This window comes from Hyperoodon ampullatus, assembly GCF_949752795.1.
Source record: "Hyperoodon ampullatus genome assembly, chromosome: 8".
In the NCBI taxonomy this organism is placed as follows: domain Eukaryota; kingdom Metazoa; phylum Chordata; class Mammalia; order Artiodactyla; family Ziphiidae; genus Hyperoodon; species Hyperoodon ampullatus.
In genome coordinates, this window is record NC_136921.1 from 14,269,964 (window position 1) to 14,293,015 (window position 23,052).

A 23,052-nucleotide genomic window follows, 5' to 3' on the forward strand; every position below is an offset into this window, starting at 1 on the left:
AGCTTCCCCCAGCACACAGCTGAGCAGAGGAAGGTGGAGTTGCATCTGGAGAAACAAAGGAAAGCATTCTGTACTCACTCTGCCACACTGGCAATACCTGGTAGGCAAAGCCATCTGAAGATGCCTCAGGTACAGCACTGGCTTCCTTCTTCTTTTACCTTATTCCTTCCAAGCCCCACAGTCACATGCAAAGACTGTTAAGCCCTGAAGAATATAGACTCCTTCACTAATGAGAGCCTACGCATGCCTGTGAGTGTGAATAGGACTTGGCACTGTGCCTTCATTCAGCAAATCTAAAAAGTCCCTTTTGGACCACAATCTCAGCCAGACTTTTGAGGGAGATGCAATAAAGCAGTGATTCCCAGGGTGATGCCTAGATCACGACCACTGTGGAATGTCTCTTATTAATAGCTATGTGTTTGCTTGAATGTTTGTAGGGGAAAAACTAGCACAGCAAACATTTGATTTCACAGATGTGAAATTTATTTAAGTAAATCAAGGTGAGTCTAGTTTTCAAGGTTATTAAGAAAATAACAGTGCTAACAGAATGAGGATGTGGCAAAATGTGACATGGTGCACACATGACTGAAGTTGGGGAAGGATGGCAATGAAGTGTGGAATTCAGATGCCTCCTCTTAGTAAGTCATTAACCAGCTGAGAGACAGCAGATAAGACAGATAACAAATTAGTACACTACAAGGCAATGTCAGAGAATAGAGGGGCCACATGATGGGCGCTACTCCTTCCAGGCTTGGAGAAGGCTCCATGGAGGAGGTGGGACCATCCTCAGCCAATTCTCTTCTCCCCAATAGGTTAATGCTGGGCCAATGGCCTATGCACGGGCTTTTCTTGAAGAAACCAAGGCAAAGAAATACCCTGACAACCAAGTAAAGCTTTTGAAGGCAATCTTCAGGTAAGATTTTCTTTGTTGGGCTGTTCTTCCTTGAATCCCTTCAGACAGGGAGTCATGAATGAATGCCCCAGGAAGCCATCTGACCGATCCTCTTCTCGGTGGCTGAGTGTATCAGCAGCCTGACTTTGAGTTGCCACTTTCTCTGGCTGTTAATTTGCTTATTGCTGTCACTAAAGGCAGTTTGCAGATGCGTGTGGGCAAGCCCTGGATGTGAATGAGCGCCTCATCAAGGAGGACCAGCTGGAGTACCAGGAGGAACTGAGATCCCATTACAAGGACATGCTCAACGAACTCTCAGCAATCATGAATGAGCAGGTGAGGCTTTCCCTGGGGCAGCCCGAGCGGTCCATTCATAGAAAGTGCCCATTTTATCACCAATGCCAGAAGGACCGGAAAGAGTCTCTTTGTTTTCCTGCTGCTGAAATCCCTGTACTTTCATGAACACCATGTTGCTGAGCTGTTCTCTCCCCCATGCACAACATCCCCTGTCTCAAAGGAGAGGGATCAGGTTAGAGAAAAATCTGTAGGAAAAGAAGATGAGAACCCAGTTGCTGTCCACAGTTTTCAGAGATGTTTATCCAAACAATGTGTGTTGGTTTTCTAGAACAGATGATGCCTGTTACACACCAAGAACATTGGTGGCATTCCAGCTAGAGTTTGCTGCCATACTCAACACCCCTGATTCAGGATCTCACAATCCCCAGGCTGGGATGTGGAGTTCCACAGTTCTGCCACTAGGGGTCTCTGCATCATACTCAAGAAGAAAACCAGGGTCCTGGGCTTTTATTTATTTATTTTTTGGGGGGGGGATTATTATTATTATTATTATTTAAGTTTCTGCTTTATAACAAAGTGAATCAGTTATACATATACATCTGTCCCCATATCCCTTCCCTCTTGCATCTCCCTCCCTCCCACCCTCCCTATCCCACCCCTCCAGATGGGTCCTGGGCTTTTAATGGTCAAGACTGCCTCTGGAAAATAGGCAGAAGTGGGATAAAAGTCAACCCCCCACCCCACAAGCAAGTCATCCATGATTTCTGACATGTATTCAGTATGTTCTGTAAGACTGTGCACAAAATGTGGACATTCAATAATCACAGTACTTTGGGGGATACTGAGAATCAAGCGACCGAAAGACAAGTTCTGCTTTTTTTTGGCCCACTTCCCAGCATCCATCAACCCTCACACTCTACCTGGACATCTCATCACCCATGGTCCCCTCAAGGAGTTAGATGTGTTCTTTCCAGAACAATTGAGGGGGAGAACTTGAGTTAACTTCCCAATTGTGCTTCATGCACAGTAGCAATTCACTAAATATCAGTTCCCTTTCCTTTCCTTAAATGGCCTAGCACTATAACAAAACATGAAATGTGTCATATGCATCTTATATTCTAATTGCATTTCCCAGATGTTCCTTTTTCTTCTTTTCCATCTCCTCCTACCCGCATTTTAAATTCTCCATAGCAGTTAGAGAAAGAAATGGTTAATTGACTTATGTTGCAAAGAAAACAATCTCCCTGGGTAGGATTCCTAGTGGAAGTATTGGTATGGAATTTTTCAGGGGTAATGGGAATTAAATACTCAGGAACAACGCCTTAACAGCATGGGGAAATCATAAATTGGAGAATGAAACAAAAAGAACAAACAGTGGATCTGAAAGGTGGAATAGGTGGCAAAGAAATGCTTGTTTCCAACTGTAAATTGCATCTGACCTTGAAACTTTGGGCAAAAATGCTTTTCTCTTTTTTTCCTGGCAGCTCTGTCGTGGTCCATGTTTATACAGCTTCTGTTCCTCTGTGTCTAGTATTTCCCTCAGTACTGTAAGCAAAAGCGGTATGTTTTTCTTTCCTTATGTCTACTCTGTCCTTTGTGGCCTTCTGGTCTACCTCTGCATTTTTCCCAGATGCCTCCATAGTGACTAGTGTTCTCTAGATGTTTACTTAATTAGAACAACTTTATTTCTATTTCAAGGTAGGTCGATATGAAAATTAAAAAGCCTACTAAAATGAAAAAGCTAAAGTTAACAACTTAGCTTTTAAAAGGAAAATGTATATTCTGTCAACTTCTGAAATACATTTGAGCTCATTTGTATCCAAAACAAAGATTCATTTTACCTCCAAGTGCTAAAACAACAGTACAAAGACAAGGACCAGGTGATTAAGAGGAGAGAAAAATAATTTCTTTTCCAGAAAACCTTTCCTAAGAGAAGCAAAATTTGACTCTGTGCTTTCTAGAAACTGATGCAAAGAAAAGAAACTTATGCATTACACAGGTCCTGTTATTTAGTAAAAGAAATAGATCTGTTGGCAAGAAAGACAAATTTTCTTCTGGTCCTGAGCTTCTATGGGGATTTGTCACATAGGTTTTTATGTATGGGACAATGACTACAACATTCATGATATCCTAAAAAAAAAAGTTTTCCTTAAAAACGATTTACTCTATTATGTGGCCATTCCACATTTCCACCTTAGATTAAAATGAGGGCAAAATATTAACTTCTAACTCTGTAGAGGATATTCTAAATTAACTACTTAATTGATGATTATCAATCATAAATTTAAATTAACCGTAGCAAAACTCTAAGTCATCTACAATAAAATAAGCTATTTTCATGACAACCATTGATAAGTTTTTTGAGTTGGTTGTAATGTCAGAAATAGCTAGCAAAGGATAGGGGTCCTTAAAGTCCAAAGTATTTTTAAAAACTGGGTATTTATCTCAGTTCAGATTTATAACAAAAAAATTGTTTGCTTCTTTTCTCAATTTTTTAATAAAGCATTTGACCATAATGTTTGGGTTTGAACTCTAGCAGAGGGAAGGGTATTCAAATTTTAGCATAACCCTGTAATGCATGAATGAACCATAATCTTTAATGTATGAATACCTTTACATACCTAGATACTCATCCACATATTCTGGAAACAGGTACATATATAATAACAGTAGAAGACAGAAATTTTACCATGAAACTTTTAAAACACAGAAACAGAGTTAGAATGGATAGACAAACATAGAAATAGAAAAACAGGAATATAATTGATTATGCAATTCACTCCAAGAGTGTCCAGAAAAGTCTTAGCTAAAAGGCTAAGACTGAAGCCACTACTTAGTGAAAGAACCTTCAGTATAAGGAGAGAGATGGAGCCGGATTAAGTGGATGCTAGTGTGTAAAATGGAGATGTGGCGATGGAACAGCTTCAGCTGCTAGAGTGACAGGCAGGCTGTAATTATCTTTACAGGCAGTCAGAATGCCACACTATTTTATAAACAGCCAAAATCCATAAAAGCCTCCTTTGATGGAGGCCAAAGTCATACATGTAACTATTGGATGAAGCGTAAGATGCTGATTCAGAGTCTGTTTCAACATTTAGAAGGATGACAGCATAGTAAAGTCAACGCTGGTAATGGATATCAAATATAAAATACAGGGAAAGGAACACATCTACTCTGTTACAGTGCCAAGCAGGCGAGATCCAAAGGCATGTTGATTTTAGAATTTCTTTGATACATTGCCAATTTATTTAAGCAGAACTTGAGACATTGATCAAAAGGAGAACTTATTGGTAGTATAGGATACATGGATGCCAGGTGCTTGGCAGGGAGAGAGTGACCATTCCATCCCAGAAGAGTAGTAGAGCTAAAGCATGGTAATTCAGGAAGTTAGTGGGAAAATTGTCATAACCAAGAATTTTAAATATTCATAAAGTCTCTTCTGCACAGAGGTTTTAGAGGTGCCTGGGGTTTCTGTGATTGTTATTGTGTTCACATATCATTATTTGAACAGATCTGACGGAAAAGTATGATTTAGGCGTATTAACATTATTTTCAAAAGTAAAATCAGGTCAAGGTATATTTTTTCCCTGTATTATAGTTCCATTAATGCAAACATTTAAATGAGGCTTCAGCTGTTTCCCTTTGGAGGCAGATTTTGACCATACAGTTTACAAACTTTGTAAATAAAATAAAATTCCAGAATTACTCAAACACATTCATAAGGTTCATTCAGACATTTAAAAATGTATATCTGATAGTTGAAGAGTATCGGAAAGCTACTTTAAATCTGGTCAACATGACTGAGACATGGGTTGGGGAAAAAATTCTTCAGATCTGCTTTGATAAGTGTATTTTTCAACATTTGCAGATCCTATAGGGAATTTTTAAAAATCACTGTTCTGGGTTTAATTTTGTGTTTGGAGATATTAACACAGACTTCTCTGTCATCATTTTGTTTTGTCACATATGTTTTGTCCTGTCCCAAGATTACGTACCAGGACGACCCATCAAAGCGAGGAGTGGAGCAAACTTGCACTCGAGTAATTAACAAGGCGGCTCCTTCTCTGCCCACCCTCTCTGTCTCATCCAGTGCAGAAGTTTGAGGGAGAGTCTGCAACGTCAGACACGCCTCCAAGAGAACTCTGAATTTGCAGCTAATCTCGGGGAAGAGAAAGATACATTTAATTTATTTGAAGTTTTTATGGTGTTCATATTTTTTGTTTTTACCTCGCTAGCTTGAGAATTTTGCCAGCCTCCAGATTTGCACATTTCTTATATCTTTTTTCTTTGAGCAGCGTCGATCAAGCCAAGCTGAATATTTGCTATGAAATTCCAATGAATGTGTAGCTGAAAAGCCGACTGTAAGTTTGCTTTCGGTTACATTATGTTCAATACCCAGTCCTCGTACACATATTTTAAAGGTCAAAGTGAATGTTTTTTAACATTTGAGCATATTTCAGATGTAAATAGAAGATTGTAAAATATATGGTTTTTACCAAATTTAAAAAACTTTTTAGTTAATACTTATGACAGTGCTAAAATTATATGAATAACATTTCAGATACCATTATATTAAAATATTTGTGTATGTGTACAAAAATGTTGATAAATACTAATCTTTAAAGTTTGTGGAGTTTCTTTATTTGTAATATATGTGCTCTTAAAAGCAATGAGATGTGAAATTATGGAAGCCTTTTGTTGTTAATAGAAATAAAAAATACAGTTACTTTGCATTTGGTTTCCTCTTGAAGAGTGGGCAAGTTGCTACTAAAAGTGGTTCATGGGATGGGCCTCTGCTGAATGCAATCCTACTCACAACTTTTTTTGTTTATTTCATTTTGGGGTGTTTTTGTTTTTGTTTTATTCTTTTTCAAATTCTTTTCCCAATTAGGTTATTAGAGAATATTAAACAGAGTTCCCTGTGGTATACAGTAGGTCCTCGTTGGTTATCCATTTTAAATATAGCAGTGTGTACATGTCAAGCCCAAACTCCCTAACTATCCCTCCTCCCCAACCTTCTCCCTGCAGTAACCATAGTTCGTTCTCTAAGCCTATTTCTGTTTTATAAATAAGTTCATTTGTATCATGTTTTTTAGATTCCACTATAAGCACTATCATATGATATTTCTTTTTCTCTGACTTACTTCACTCAGTATGATAATCTCTAGGTCCATCCATGTTGCTGTGAATGGCATTATTTCATTCTTTTTAATGGCTGAGTAATATTCCATTGTATATATGTACCACATCTTCTTTATCCATTCTTTTGTCGATGGACATTTAGGTTGCTTCCATGTCTTGGATGTTGTAAACAGTGCTGCAGAATATTGGGGTGCATGTATCCTTTCAGACCATACTACTCACCACCTATGATGCCTTAGCAAGAAGTCAGGAAAAGGACTTGAACCTCATCTGGACAGTTCCTCCTAAGGTCAACTAGACAGGCCAGGGATTTCAAATCCCAGGAGATAACTTGACTGATTTGGAGAAGATTTAATGAATCAGAATCTTGAGGGTTGTGGTAATTATTAGGACTTTTCACAAACATTCCATCTGTATATTTTATAAATTTGTAGTGGTATTGCACTTTCCTGCCTCTTTTCAAGTTAGACTTGACCATACTTTAGCCATTGAACTGTGAGCCCAAGTGACATGTGTCACTTTCAGACAGATATTTAAAAGCCAGTAAGATGTCTGCCCCAGCAGACATCATTGAAGGACAGGAGATGGAGACTCCATCAGTCTGAGTCCCCGAATAGCCACAGGAGCAGACACACACTCACACCACTCCCCCAACATTGTTGGACATGGAGTCTGAGTGAGAAAAACATTTTGTTGTATTAAGAGTCCTGATATTCAAGGATTGTTTGTCACTGCAGCATCCTGAGCTTATCTTGGCTGATCTGTGTTTTCATCAGAGCTGTGACTGATATTCCTCCATGTGTGGGAACCACTGACACATCCCACTCCCTCCCCCGCCAACACCAGCAGCAGTTCAGCTGAGCTGTCTCCATATGCAGAAGGCAAGCTCCAGAATATCATTTTATATTGACCCTCACCAGTCATTCTAAAGGCCCAGACTCCAGTTAGGAGACTTTACCTGAGCTCATCTTTCTGCCCTGTAAGCTCATCGGTCAGTATTAGCACATGAGGGCCAGAAGGGAAGATAGGGCTTGGAAGACACATGGAAATATTATATACACAGAAGTGATAAAAGAACATTTTAGATGAGAACTCTGATCCCTTGAGACTCATATAACTGTGCTTTTTTCAAATAAAGTCCACTGTTTCATTAGAAAGAGGAAGGAAGGAAGAGAGGGAGGGAGGGAAGGAAAGAGAAAGAAAGAAAGAAAAAGAAAGAAAGAAAGGAAGGAAGGAAGGAAGAAAGAAAGGAAGGAGGGAAAGAAGAGAAAGAAAAAGGAAGGAAGGAAGGAAGGAAGAAAAGAGAGAGAGAGAAAGAAAGAAAGAAGAAAGGAAGGAGGGAAGGAAGGAAGGAAGAGAAAGAAAAAGGAAGGAAGGAAGAAAGAAAGAAAGAAAGAAAGAAAGAAAGAAAGAAAGAAAGAAAGAAAGAAAGAAAGAAAGAAAGAAAAAGAAAGAAAGAAAAAGAGAGGGAGGGAGGAAGGAAGGAGAAAGGAAAAAAAACATGGTGTGAGCTGCCCTCTGGCTCAAAGCACCCTCCCAGCTTCGTTCTGGCTCCCGCTTAGGGTTTCTGACTGCCTGGTCAGCATCTTGGCTTCTCCCCTCTCGTTTCCCCTTTTGGATTTTTAAGCTGCCCTCGAGAGGACTACTGCCCCAGGAACCCAGGAAGACTCTGCCTCTGCTATTGTCTCCCACCCAGTTCCCACCTTTAGGCTCATTTCCCCATGCCCATCTCAACCCACCCATCCCCCCTGCCCTAAGGACACCGTCAGCATTAGATTGCCTGTCCAAATCTGAAAATAAAACCTCTAAGGAAGTACTCGAAAATAATAGATCTTTTTACTCATGTTAAATGCCAAATATTCTATTTTTTGCATCACAAACAGCCATATGTTAGATGGCTTCACTGTGTTTTGCCCCTGAAATGGTTCATAGTACAAGAAGTTTAAGGTCAGCTGCTCTAGAGAGAATCAGCTAAGACCACTGTGCTTTAACAACACTGAACTCACCCTGCAAATCCCAGTGCCTTCTATTCCTCCTTCTTTAGAACAGATGCATCAAATTGGCTGCTCAGAGACTGAATTCAACAGATGCATTTTATCTGTCACACAGAGTGTCTTTAATTTTTTTCAGGCACACACCAACACTTAAATATTCAGAGACTTATATAAAATTCCAGCTTTCTAGCATCTGTGAAAAAATGAAGCTCTCTGGTAATTCTGGATTCACATGCCCACCTGACAACAATCAGTTAAAACTGAGACCCCACTGATCGCTTTACAGGTGCTCTCCTCTTTGCCACAGTCTGCAGCAGGCCCTGACTGACTTACGCCAGGTCAGCCACTTTTATGTATGTTTCCTGCCTAGATCCCATAGGCATGTGCAGACTGCAGTTCAAACATTTTATGTCTATCAAAGTGTAGTGATTCCTAGATGTGGACAGCAAATCATCTGCTTCAGCATCAGGCATGTCCCATGTTAAAATGCAGAGTTCTGAGCTCTATCAAGCCTTCTGAAATAGAAACCCCAAGAAGTGGTACCCAGCACCACATAATTCTTAGACGTACAAGGGTATAAGCATTCTACTGCATCCTGTGCTAATTAACCACCCCTAAATATTTACTTTGCAGAGGACAATGCCTTGTAAACCAGTGACCTGAGTTCGAATTACCAAGACTGAATTCTTCTTTTATGTTCTTTTGCATCTTTATATTACCTTTTTCTCAAAACAATCTACAACATTTTACTTTAATTAGTAACTCATCAAAATAAGCTCTATAAAAAAAATGGTAGCAAATCTCCCAGTTCTTCAAATGGAAAGACTGAAACTAAGAAGACAAGGGACATTATTTTCCTGTGATTTACCCTGGAAGGTATCCAACGCAGAATAAGTAGATCTAGTACTTGGGATTTCAGTCTTGGCTCTGTCCAGCCACCCAACCATCAACCCACTCAGTAGCCACCTCTCCATTCTCATTTCAAAGTGCACAATGCCCGGACTGCAAAAAAAATTAATGTATCCCTTCATTTTTGGCAACAACTACCTTATAAACAAGTGCCCAATATCCAAACCTCCCATAATATGTCCCTATTCTGTGCTCTCGTCCGTTTAGAAAACAATACAAATGGACCAATAAACTTGTTTCCTTCTGAAGAGATGGAGAGTACGTATGGGAAGTATCAGATTTCATAACCTGAACATTGCTCTGCAGAAGAAATTTACCATATTTGCAGACTGATGGCTTTTCATCTTATAGGATTAGTCAAACTCCAGAAAGAAAGAAAAAATATTTATATATATATATATATATGTAAAATTTCAGTACTCTTATGAGCAGTTAGGAAATGAAACCAATTTGAAAGTGAACGTGACAAAATGACCCTAATTTAAATTTTAAATTTGCTCGTATTACAAGTGGCCCCCATATCCTCCCCCCATGTTTGTATCAGTGAAAAATCATATATATATATGCAAATATGTATCATATTATATGCCGATAATGTGATATTTTGTTCTGAAAATGATGAAACGCAGGCATGAGTAGCATTCAAGATTCTCTGCTGGAAGCCCCTTCCCCTCCTCTCAGGTTCACGTCTTGCCTGCTTGCCTACGCACACCCTTCACTGGGGCCACATTGTTCGGCTCACTTAAAAAACCAAAAAAAACCTTGCGCCTCCACCTGAAAGTTTGCTTTTCTCCAACCGTATAAACCCAACCCATATACATGAGGACTCAGCTGAATTCACACCCGTGGTGACCACTGTGATAGGACACCCAGAGCCACCCTTCAGGACTGAGACCCCCATTCCCCCAGCTGCTCACTCTCCTGGTAGCTGATGGCTCTCAACTGAGTTCCTCTTGTCCAGTGTGAGCCCAGACGAAGCTCACATTTAATGACTCGTTGATGATGGAATGTACAAAGGCCTGGCCTCATTGCCCCAGTTCAAGACGACTCCGAAGGGCCATCAGGGCTCCCCAGCTCTGACTGAGAGCAACTTGTAACTACATCACAGTTCAGCTCCTTCTGCCTTTGAAGAGGATTCCAAAGAGACGTGGATTCCCAGTACATTTCCTGCATGTAAATCTCCACATCAGAGTCTATTTCTCGGGGGAATAGATCACGTCCATAGATTTTCCAGAAGCTTTGCTTTTGACCCCAGCTCATCTGGATATCTCATTCTCTGCCCTTCATTGGCACATACGCCTGTGTCACCCATTTTTCTCTCCTTAATTATGTTGTCAGTTATCATTTCACGTGTCTGCATTTTCTTTCCAATCGTTCCATGGCTGGCTTGAAGGCAGATTGTGTCTTAATCTTCTTTGCGATGTTGGCAGTTCAAACTCTTGACCTGCACTTCAGAGTTCTGGAGTCATTTCTTCAAGTTCTGTTGGAATGGAGAAGTTCCAGAGAAAATGCTAGGGCAGGGAACGGAGAGCAAAGGGAGAAAGAGTAGATTGTGGGAAGATGGATTTGGAGCCAGAAGTCATTGTAGGAATGAGTGTCCTTGAATCTCTTTTATAAGGGGATTTTTTTTTTTTAATATCAGTGTTGACTGCTTTGGGTTTCTTTTCAGTTCTCAGCCTCAGCAGGGTTTGCCACTGAAGTACTTGGCACTGGATATGTACATCTGTAGGAGCAAACTCGGGCAGAATTATTAACAACACGATCTTTTCATTTGGAAGCTTCCCCACTCCTCTCTGCTCCTAGCTCCTTTGTATTCTGGTGCCCTGCCCACCACTCAGTGACCTAATGTCACCTCGCTGCAGTCCCTGCTCGAGCCCTCCACCCAGTCCTGTCTTCCTCAAGCAGAATCCCCTCCACCTCTCTCCATCTGTGTTTGTCTTGCTTCCAAGTGGATTCTAATTCAAATACCAACTCCAATCAATATGAAGCTGTTGGGAATTCCCTGGCGATCCAGTGGTTGGGACTCTGCACTTTCAATGCCAAGGGTGTGGGTTTGATCCCTGGCCAGGGAACTAAGATCCCACAAGCCACCAGCCAAAAAAAATTTTTTTTTAAGAAAAAGGAAGCTGTTGCCTGGGATACTGGGTTGAGAAGGATTATGTGAGACCACCTCTGCTCCTGCAGTACGGGCAACTGGTGATGTGCTGGGCACTGGAGTTAGGGTAGGAGTGGCTGCCCAGTTCCTGTGCATTTCCCATCCTTGCATGAAACCTGCTGAAAGGCTAACATCAAGTTGCCTCAAACTTTTGATCCAATGACTGATTATAGGAAAGAGTGCTATGGTTTCCTGGGAAAATTAGTATCTTCAAAGGACAATCTTTAACTCAAAAGAATGATTTTTTAAATTGAAGTATAGTTGATTTACAATGTTTTGCTAATCTCTGCTGTACAGCAAAGTGACTCAGTTTTACACATATAGACATTCTTTTTTTTAATTCTTTTCCACTATGGTTTATCACAGGATATTGAATATAGTTCCCTGTGCTAGACAGTAGGACCTTGTTGCTTATCCATTCTAAATGTAATAGTTTGCATCTATCAACCCCAAACTCCCAGTCCATCCCTCTCTCTCCATCCCCTCCCTTGCAAGTCACAAGTCTGTTCTCTATGTCTATGAGTCTGTTTCTGTTTTGTAAATGGGTTCATTTGTGCCATATTTTAGATTGCATATATAAGTGATGTCATATGGTATTTGTCTTTCTCTTTCTGACTTATTTCACTTAGTAGGATAATCTCTAGTTTCATCCACGCTGCTGCAAATGGCATTATTTCATTCTTTTTTATGGCTGAGTAGTATTCCATTGTATGTATGTACCACATCTAAAGGAATGAATTTTTAATTGTTGGAATTTTAGGTCTTCAGATAGTCTGCCACTGAAGTTCTTCCACAAGCCACATCCTTGTCCACCATCATACTAAATAAACCATCATCTCTATCTAGGCCTGAAGTCATCTCTGAACACATTTGGTTAAATCATATCTAAGTGAAGTAGTAAATGAGTTACAAGGAACCATACCTGGTTACAGTCTGAAGGCTCAAACAAGTATGTCCTTGGGCCAATCACTTTAACTCTCTAAGGGAGGGTCATGAGTGCTACCGAACAAGTGGTTCTGAAAATTAAATGCAAAAAACAGATGTGTGGGTGCTTTGTAGAATGGTGTACATAGACGGCATATGTTCATTGAAAATTTTCAATTAGCCATCCTAGCAGGTCACTCTATTTTCCCACATCATTCCAAAGCAATCAGCATCTGATTCTCATGATCCTCAGACAACATTCAAGTTCTGCTGGCTACTGAGAGAGCCACATGTGTATAGTGTCAACAGGAGAAGTTTGAAAATATGAGAAAGTTTATATGGGATCTTGAATTTTCTAAGAGGGTGAAAATAAGTTTAACAAGTGCTAACAGTTGGCATCTAAGAGCACCCTTGGCATGTCCTCTGCAGCTCCACCTGGTTATGTCCCAAGATTTAACAAGAAGATCCATGGTCTACTTAGAGAACAGAGTCCCATCCTGACCAGAAGTTCATTTGCCTGAGATGGAACAGGATAAGTGTCAATGTCCTTATGGGCACATGAGAGGAAGTGCTATGAAGAGAGGACAGATAAGCAGATAAATATGTTTGGGTTCAGAACACGGCTGATTAAAGTGCTCCAGGTGAATAATGGAGATGGGGAGACATCAGCAAAATAAAGAAATTCCCATAAAAGCTCTAAACTCCTTTGCCTTCCCCTTGACCCTTGATGTTCCTGTAGGGAACGCGTGTGGTTGGGCATGGGAGGTAAGAGAAGAATAATTTGATGGAGAGATCATAAACCACGAGTCTCAAGCGAGACGCTACAGCAAGCACATAAAGTTGATCTGAGAGGGATAAGGAGTGAGAGATAAATCAAAACATGCCCAAACGGGGTTCATGAAGGTCATTTGGAGAAGGTGATGGTGATTGAGCCTGAGTAATTGAGCAAAGATTTACAAAGAATAGCTTTAAATAACACTAATGTCAAGGATTCTCCAGAGGCATCTGCTTGTAATTTTCTTTTATATCATTAATATTAATACCCAACTATAAAGCCATTGTTTCTTGGATATATTCCTAATTTATAAAGAATATTTACTTTTGAAGCTCATGACTTTCCTTGTATTTCATCAAAAGCCACACAACTGTAACTACTAAATCCAGGATAGGTTGACATTTTAAAGTTACAAATAAGACAGTGGCATCTGCAGGATATTTTATTGAACAGAATGGCCCATGAGTGAGAAAGTCCATTTCATAATACTTGCATGAAAATTAATGAGTTCCTTTGGATTTCTATGGGACTTATCTTCTGCAATGTTATTTTTCCCTTTGGATGAGCAATTATCTTTTTAAGAAATAAAGAATAAAAGTAAAGTTCTAGAAATCAAGTTAAATCAATTTAATGACGGCAACAAAAAAGAATTTTTGCTTTTTAACAAAAGTGAAGTACAATGGAAATCTAGCTTGAAAAGACTCTGGAGTGTTCTACAGAAATATTTCCAGCCAGTGACCCAAGCCAGGGCAGAGGTCTTTCACCACCTCAGCTCAAAAACACCCCTTTGGATTCCGAAAATCAAATTGACCCATCTCAGTCTATCAAGTGGTTTCCAGTTTTCAGCCTCTCCCTTTTGAACAGCTGAGCAAAAGACATTGCTGCCTGAGGTTTATTGAATTGGTTATTTTTAAGCTAAAGGATTTGCAAAATGCATTGTCCCTTACTTTGCCTTTAACATTTAGAAGGGCTGAAAATAAGAGTCCTTCCCAGAAAGAAACTGTTTCCATTAGGATTTTAAGCCCAAGATGCTAATGATGATTCAACACAATCTATACTCTTTTTTTGAGAGAGCTTGGTTCTGATACTATGGATTTTTATAGTCACTACTGGGAAAAGTTGAGAATGAACAATAACAGCCTTTTATAAACTGATATTCACTGTCTTCTGTAGTGTAACTTGAGTGTGTAACTGTGCTGAGTCAGAGACTCTCTTCAAAGAAGCAAAACGTATTTTTCCATCTTGCTTTCCTATCTACTGCTGGTCCTGCGCAGAGTGAGTCAGAGTCCCAAGAGGTGGTGGGTAGGTGCCACACCCCAGAAATGTGGATTTCCTAACATCATACATTTGGCAAGAATGAAATGGGAAGTTTTTAAAATGCATGAAATGGAAATGAATCTAGCCCAGCAGAGTAAGCCAACACTTCCCTGACTCTCAGACAGATCACCAGCCCTGGGGAGTCTGAGGTTTCCAATTTGCTCCCATACCATGAGGCATCTGCTTGTTTCTGGGAGATATCATGGCAACGTTGTTTTACACCTCTAAATAGCTTCCATTTGGCTTTAGTCATATGCACTTCATTAAAAGTTGGAATTTTTTTTTATCAAGTTGTTGATAACAGGATGCCTTAAATTTGAATAATAGGTTTTAATCTTCTGGTCACTATCGATGTTTACACTCTCATCAAATATGCACTTTTCTACCCCTTTCAATAGAATCTGAGAAAGAATGTCTCTGGCAAAAATGCAGGACCCCTGGAGGGCTGTGTAGCTGCAATTCAGTTCTCTCTTCTGGAAGCCATAGAAATAGCTCATGACTGGAATTACAGATAATTGCCCCATTCTTTCACCTCAGAAATGGCCTTGAGTGCAGTGTTCATCTTGGGTAAAAATAATGCTTTATCTTCTAATCAATTTTGTCCCTCTTGGAATTAGCAACTTCTTGGGTTGTCTGTTTAACATATCAGGTGATATGCCCTTTGAAGTCTAAATGTTAGCACAGTCTCTTTTTAAGAATTAGAAAATAATGTTTTCCTTGTCAGAATTCCCCACTTATATTTTCTGTGCTGTGATATCTTGACATTTGAATATGTAATTAAAATCAGAGCAGAAAGACCTCTTATAGCAGTCCATTGCCAAGGGTCAGCAGCAAACACCTCCTCCTGGACTCATAGAGCTAAGATGTTGCATGATTCAAGAGTAATCAGAAGAGAAATCCTTAGGACTTCCCTGGTGGCACAGTGGTTGAGAGTCCACCTGCCGATGCAGGGGACACGGGTTCAGGCCCCGGTCCGGGAGGATCCCACATGCTGCGGAGCAGCTGGGCCCATGAGCCATGGTCACTGAGCCTGCGCGTCCGGAGCCTGTGCTCCGCAACGGGAGAGGCCACAACAGTGAGAGGCCCGTGTACCACAAAAAAAAAAAAAAAGAGAGAGAAATCCTTAGAGGGAGACAGAAAACAAATAGTTGAATCCAAGGATGTAACTCCTTGAAGGCAAAGATTGAATCTTGTGTGCCTTTGTATTCCAGAGGCTCAGCAAAGCGCCCAGCATAGGGAAGGGTCTCAGTCAACACCGGCTAGATACAGGGGTGAATGAATAAGCAAATGAATCAAAAAAGCTCTAAGGTTAGACTTCCCTGAGCAATTTCACACTGACTAATGACTCTTTAGTTTCCCTCTAATACCATATTAAATCCGAATGGCATAGTGGTTTTTAGCATGGGCTCCAGAGCAATATGAGAACCCCAGCTCGACTGCTAATTGCCTAAGTGGTGTTGAGTAAGTATCCTCACCAAATCTCAGTTTCATCATCCGTAAAATGGCAATAATAAATACACTGATTTTGCAAGGTTATTAAGAGGATTAAATGAAAGAACAGAAAATACTTAGCACACAGCCTGGCAACAATAAGCACTCAATATCTGTGAATTATAATTATTAATATCACACAAAACAAGCAACCCAAGTGGGAAGTTAGGGGTTATGACTTTAAATTATTTTAAAATAATATTTATTAAAAGAATGATTGAAATAAGTGAATAATTAATGAATGCATAAATTAGAAAATGAGTAATTCATGTTGTCTCCATACATAGTCACTAATGAACACGTAATACCAGCTGGAAGTCCCAGGTGGTTTCCCTTTATGTGAGATGGCTGAGGACAGGGAAACATCTCTTTTCAGAGACTGCTGGCATAGTGCACGCCGTATTGTAGGTACTCAGAAAGTGTTGTCGAAGTGCACAAATACTACTTATTATCTGCTTGTATCCTTAAGGAAAGATGCCACCTATTGGTTCTGCTTTGGATAAACCCTCTGAAATTGCCCATAAAAGACAAAAGTGAAATTAGCATAATCACTGACAAAGGATATGAATACAGAAAAGGCATGCTTTCTAAAGTCCAGCTGGATGAAATAGTTATTTGCTGAAGAACGTTTTTTTTTCAATTAGTGATATCGAAAATAATTTAGCATCAAATTTTCCTCCTCTGTTAGAGGATCAACTTGGTCATCCTTAGTGACAGAAAAACATTAGGAAGATGTGAGGTTTGGTAGTATTAAAAATGCCTAGAAGCTATGTAAAAACTAGACATGTATAACGCTGACCTGCTGTGTGTTTCAGAACCTGAGATTGGAGACCTATTGAACTGATTAATGTTCACAGGAATAATTTACTGTAATTACATCAAAAAACTGGCTCTAACTATGGCAATAAATGGAACTGATAGCTTTTCAGAGCAATGCTGTGAAATAAAGTATACACATATTATTGTGAAAAATGTAAAACAAAGTTCAAGTGGAAATCATGAAGACATGGGGAAGTGAGAACAGGGAAGACCTAAAGTAAACTATTCATTTTCTGGTTTATTCTGAAAGTTAACATGTGTGCACACAAACACATAGGGAATACTATAATTATTTTGACTAGAGAGCAAGAACTTATGCAAATCACAAGTGGAAAATATAAGAAAGAAATGAATAGAAAAATGAACTTCGCAAAGCAACTCATATTCGGGCTTCCCTGGTGGCGCAGTGGTTGAGAATCTGCCTGCCAATGCAGGGGACACGGGTTCGAGCCCTGGTCTGGGAAGATCCCACATGCCGTGGAGCAACTAGGCCCGTGAGCCACAACTACTGAGCCTGCGCGTCTGGAGCCTGTGCTCTGCAACAAGAGAGGCCACGATAGTGAGAGGCCCGCGCACCGCGATGAAGAGTGGTCCCCGCTTGCCACAACTAGGGGAAGCCCTCGCACAGAAATGAAGACCCAACACAGCAAAAATAAATTAATTAATTAATAAACTCCTACTCCCAACATCTAAAAAAAAAAAAAAAAATACTAAAAAAAAAAAAAAGCAGCTCATATTCTACAAATTGGAGTAAATAGATTGATGGCATATAGTTCTGCACATGCACAGTCTACTCAGAATAATGGCAGAACTTCCAGCCAGGAGGCTTTCTACTCTACCCTGGCGTAACTCAGCGAGCTACATGGAACCTACTGTTACATAAGCTGATGTTTATGCTGTGCCTCCTTGTGGTGCTTTAGGAGATTTTGAAGTCTGTGGGAAAAGAAGAATAGAGAGAGAAAGAAAAAGGAGAAAGAGAGAAGGGTAGGGCCAAGGATAGAAGTGGGGTTTAAATTAATTGAATGTCCACCATCAGCACGAGGCTAAGCAACTTTACCTACATGGTCCTGTTAATGTTCTCAGCACCACTGTGAATAGGTATCCTTATCATCATTTCAGAGATGAAGAAATGCAAGTCCAGGGAAATGAAGAAATTGGTTCAATATCATGATGGAATATAATAAAAAGCAGAACTAGATTGTGGTCAGATCTGTCTGCCTGTCCACTGCTGTTCTTCCACCTTACCACTTGTTTGAATTTGCTTGAACCTAAACCAAAATCCTGCCCACACTGGCCATACCGAGCCATTGCCCCCATGTCATCAGATGTCCTTTCTGAGAATGTTCCCAATCACCTGGAGGACGATAGTCCTTGATACCTTGTGAGGTTAGAGAGATGCTGTTGTTGACCCTCTCTCACTCTAGGGAATTCACATAATGATGTTTTTCAACCGAAATGCTGCAGGTTTTTACAATAAGAAATATCTTCTGAGTAAACTCAAATGTTAGCATTGCCTTTATTACATAACCTTGCTAGGCGAGGAATTTTGTTCTGAAGGGCAGATTTATCACCAGCAGGCTGCATAGGGAATGTGGCATCAGGTATACCAGAAATGGATATTTTTAAAGATACTTCATTCAAGCTGAGTCTAATAAAGCCTGCTGAAAAACACTTTGACTTGTTTTATTTGAAAAGTTCTTTCGCTCTCAATTGTGCACCTTTCTATAAACTGAACTATTCACATTTACTTCTCTTCCAAAAACTGTGTCCATTAAACCCTGAGAAAATGTATTTTTCACCATCTTCCCTTTGCCTGGAGTTCTAGTGACCATTCTGATTTCCGTCCCTAACCCATTAGTGCTTGCACTTCATTTTCCAATTCTCTTTTGAGATATGTTTGTATTCAATTTCTATAGTCATTTCAGTTTGCCTCCTGTCGGTTTTTGATTTTATGTTGACTTCCATCAGAGATGCTTCACTGTTTACTTCTGAAATTCATATTTGCAGCAGAGATGGCCAGCTGCTCACTAAGTTCTACCCATCTTTCTCTATAAAACAACCATGATTTTATGCAGGAGATAAAAGTACTGAGCCAAAAAGACTATACTTCTCAGCCAACCTTGTGTCTATCTGATTAAGGTCTAGCCAATGAAGTACAAGTAGAATTTGTTGGGGGACACATCTAGAAAGTACCTTAAAAGGGTAGCATGTAGCTGGCGTGGACCCTTTTTTCTCTTCCTCACTTCCTCCCTCGTGCCTGGTATGTGAGCCTGAGTTCTGGCAGCAATCTTGGACCCTGGGGAAAGATTGGTAGCCACACATTAAGAATGGCATAGAAGAAATATAGAAAGATACTGGGTCCAAGATGATGGTGGAGTGCCATGCCAGTCTTAGAATACCTATTTCTGGAGAGAAAAGTTAAAAATTCATCTCATTAGCCCAACATTGCTCTTAGTAGCATCATCATGTTATTTCTAACAAATGTACTCCCCAGAAGATATAAAGTCCTCTTTTGGTCACCTATGGCACTTAACTACTTAACTTTTATCTAATCCTTTGATGTATGACCAAATAAAATGTTATAGGGTATTGAAAGTATTTGGTTAAAGACAAATTCTACTACACTAAATTTAACTTTGAATCAAACTTCTACAATACCACAGTACTAAGAGAAATTTGGCAAACAAACATTTCAATACACAACTTAAGCATCATATTTATTGAAATGTCCATTGTCTCAAGGATTGATGAAGATTTACAAAGTGAAAGGTAATCATTAAATATTCCATACATGGCTGTGGACTTAAGGATGTCAGGTTACAAGAAACAGCTTAAGAAGAAACAGAAGTATTGGTTTACCTAACAAAAAGTTCAGTGATAGAAGTGGTTTCTAACATGGCTGAATCTTCAGGATTCTATCTCTCTTCAGCTTTCAGCTCTGACTTTCCTTTTATTGACTTTATTCTGAGGTAATCTTTTCCTATACGGCTGCAAAGTTAGCCACTAACAGATCCAAGGCTCTAGCTTACTAGCTTAAAAAACCAGTGGAAACATACATACAATGGAATATTACTCAGCCATAAAAAGGAATGAAACTGAGTTATTTGTAGTGAGGGGGCTGGACCTAGAGACTGTCATACATAGTGAAGTAAGTCAGAAAGAGAAAAACAAATACCATATGCTAACACATATATATGGAATCTAAGAAAAAAAAAAAGAGGTCATGAAGAACCTAGGGGTAAGATGGGAATAAAGACACAGACCTAATAGAGAATGGACTTGAGGATATGGGGAGGGGGAAAGGTAAGCTGGGACAAAGTGAGAGAGTGGCATGGACATATACACACTACCAAACGTAAAATAGATAGCTAGTGGGAAGCAGGCGCATAGCACAGGGAGATCAGCTCAGTGCTTTGTGACCACCTAGAGGGGTAGGATAGAGAGGGTGGGAGGGAGGGAGATGCAAGAGGAAAGAGATATGGGGACATATGTATATGTATAACTGATTTACTTTGTTATAAAGCAGAAACTGACACACCACTGTAAAGCAATTATACTCTAATAAAGGTGTTAAAAAATAAATAAATAAAATAAAATAAAATAGTAGAGAAAAAAAAAAAACTGTGGGAAAAAAAAGCACTTTTTCCCAGATACAATAGATTATCATTCAGTAAACATTCATTACCTCACCTTCAACTTTCGTGAGAGATTTTGATGTTGGTATTGATCATGTGATATGCTTTGGCCAATAGAATATTAGTAGATGTAACTGACCTGAGTTAGATGTATAATAAGCTTGCACAGTGGGACCTGGTCACTTGCAGTTCGACTTTTATTCTTAGAGGACCAGGCTTTGAGTTGAGGCTTTGAGCCATTGAACCAGGGAGGATAAAAGACACGTGAAGAGCTTGGCTAAACCTGAAGCTTGGAGCCAAATCCAGCCAAACCCAGATTCAAACAGTCAAATACCAGCCAGTGATCACACGCATAAAAGAGAAATAAGTACTTATTGCTGTATGCAACTAAGATTTGGGGTACTTTTCACACAGCTTTTATGAAGCATCAGCTAACTGATGCATGTGGCGTTTCAACAAAATTCTCAGACTTTAATCTCACGAACTCAGAGCAGTGGTTCTCAAAGTCTCATCATCAGCATCACTTAGGAGCAGCACCAGCATCAACCTGAAAACTTGTTAAAAATGCTTAGGTCTCAAACCAAACCGACAGAATCATAATCTCTGAGGGAAAGGACCAACAATTTTTGTTTTAACAAGCCCTCCAAGTGATTCAGATCTACCATAATGTATGAAAACCACTGACTTGGAGCATATGCTCACTCTTAAACCAACACAGTGCATAAATCATCAAGCCTGGAGCTGTGGGGTGGGCCAGCAGCACCAGAATTATTTAATCCCGTGGGACAAGACCTGAAGATGTGCATTTCTAACAAGTTTCTGGATGCTGATGCTGCTGGTCTGAGGCGCACTCTTTGAGAATCACTAGACTAAGACTGCAACAGGAGTGGCTAATTGGGAAATCAACATTCTCTTAACAAAAGAAAGAAACAAAAGAGGAAGGCTACTGGCTGGAGAGCAAATGTCAATCACAGCTGCATTCTTATTAAAAGGAAAAAGTTCTCATGGAAGAGATCAGACAACCACCAATATTCTCCAACAATTCTGCAGGCACAGGCAAATCTGAGCCAAAAGAGAAATCTCATCTGTCTTTTAGTTCATGAAATTGATTGAGACATGAACTGATTTTTTCTTCTCCTCAATTTTGCTGAAATTCAACACAGATCTGAGGAATCAAATAAAAGACAGCAGTTTTTGCTACAGAGAGCCATGTATCATCCCAAATGTGATCTGAGTTGTCACACAAATCTTTCTTAGTACAATTCACTGAAGATAAATATAGTGCTTAAGGAGATGTCTATATGTCAAACAACTGAGTCATTTTCATCCATTCTCATGAAACCAAGACAACAGCCTATAATTTTGAGCAATACAAAATACAAAATAGGATCACAGACCCTGGTTATTGCTGCTATTTTTAATCTGTTCCTGATATGTGCAAATTAAAGAATTTTAGAACTCAAAGAACCTTAGAGATCATCCAGCCCACATATTGCAAGCCCAGACAACAGGCCACATTCCACCCAGAAATGTGTTTATTAGTCCTGCACAAAAGCATTTTTCTTTTAATTAAAATTATCACCATATTTAAAATTTTTCAACTTTTCTTGGCAAGTTTAAAGATCCAGCAACACATAATATGGACAAAAGTCTAGTCTCCTCATGGCACAGTACATTGGAGCTGAGGGCTGGTTTCCTACTTTTGAAGAAGCATATACTCTACTCCCCAGTCTGACAAAGACATTCCACTCTGTTGTTTTACAACCAGCCGGCCTCACTCATTTTCAGGGCCTGCCTGTGTCCTGTAGGCATGTAGATTTGCCATCTCTAGTCTAGACAAACTCCTTTGTTTTAGTAACTAGAACACTGAAGTTCATGGTGATGACCAACTTTCATTCACATTATCTCTTTAGCAGCAGACAAGTTTGCACTGTCAGTTTTTCACTATTTCAGAAAGTAGTTTCTCTTACAGACACTTATTCACCATGGAAAATGGGGTTGCAAAAGTTCACCATTCAAATTCTGCCCAGTTAATACTGAGGCAGGTGGCTCATTTCAGTATATGGCTAATTTCAGAAAGCTAAAGAGTAAAAAAATCCATGATCAGTGCAAGAAATGATCAGCCACAATACTTTTAATGTGAAATAAATCTTATTCAGATTTTGTGGACTTTGTGCCCTCAATATTTTCAACTCCTTTGGTGAGAAAGTGGGGTTTTTTTCAGTTAAAAAGCAATTTTTAAACACATTTATTTGGATGACTATTATTTAAAAAAAAAAAAAAGACAGAAAATAATAAGTGTTAGCAAAGATGTGGAAAAAAAAATCCCTGTACGCTGTTGGCAGGATGGTAAAATGGTGCTGCCACCATAGAAAACAGTATGAAGGTCCCTCAAAATATTAAAAGTAGGATTACCATATGGTCCAGACATTCCACTTCTGGGGATGTATCCGAAAGAACTGAAAGTGGAATTACAGTGAGATATTTGCACACCCGTGTTCATAGCAACACTATTCAAAATACCCAAGAGGTGGAAGCAACCCAAGTGTTCATCCACGGATGAAAATATTTTTTTTAATGTTGTCTATATGTACAATAGAATATTATTCAGTCTTTAAAAGGAATGAACTTCTCTAAGTCTGTGAGTCTTTTTCTGTTTTGTGAATAAGTTCATTTGTATCATTTTTTTTGTATAACTAAAT

General features: G+C 39.5%; 1 protein-coding gene across 5 annotated transcripts in view; it reads left to right on the forward strand.

Moving 5' to 3' along the window:
- Nucleotides 1-5,292, forward strand: part of DOCK10 (dedicator of cytokinesis 10) — a gene marked incomplete at both ends in the record, with an annotated part of 299,463 nt that extends 294,171 nt beyond the window's left edge. For 3 of the 5 annotated variants that reach the window (XM_079710445.1, XM_079710442.1, XM_079710446.1), the window contains 3 exons: nt 813-913; nt 1,090-1,228; nt 5,176-5,292. In XM_079710445.1, the coding sequence (XP_079566571.1) occupies nt 813-913; nt 1,090-1,228; nt 5,176-5,292 (357 nt within the window). Of the gene's footprint in view, nt 1-812; nt 914-1,089; nt 1,229-2,673; nt 2,750-5,175 lie in introns of all 5 variants that reach the window. The other 2 variants (XM_079710444.1, XM_079710443.1) reach the window with 1 other exon arrangement.
- Nucleotides 5,293-23,052: the final 17,760 nt, after the last annotated feature.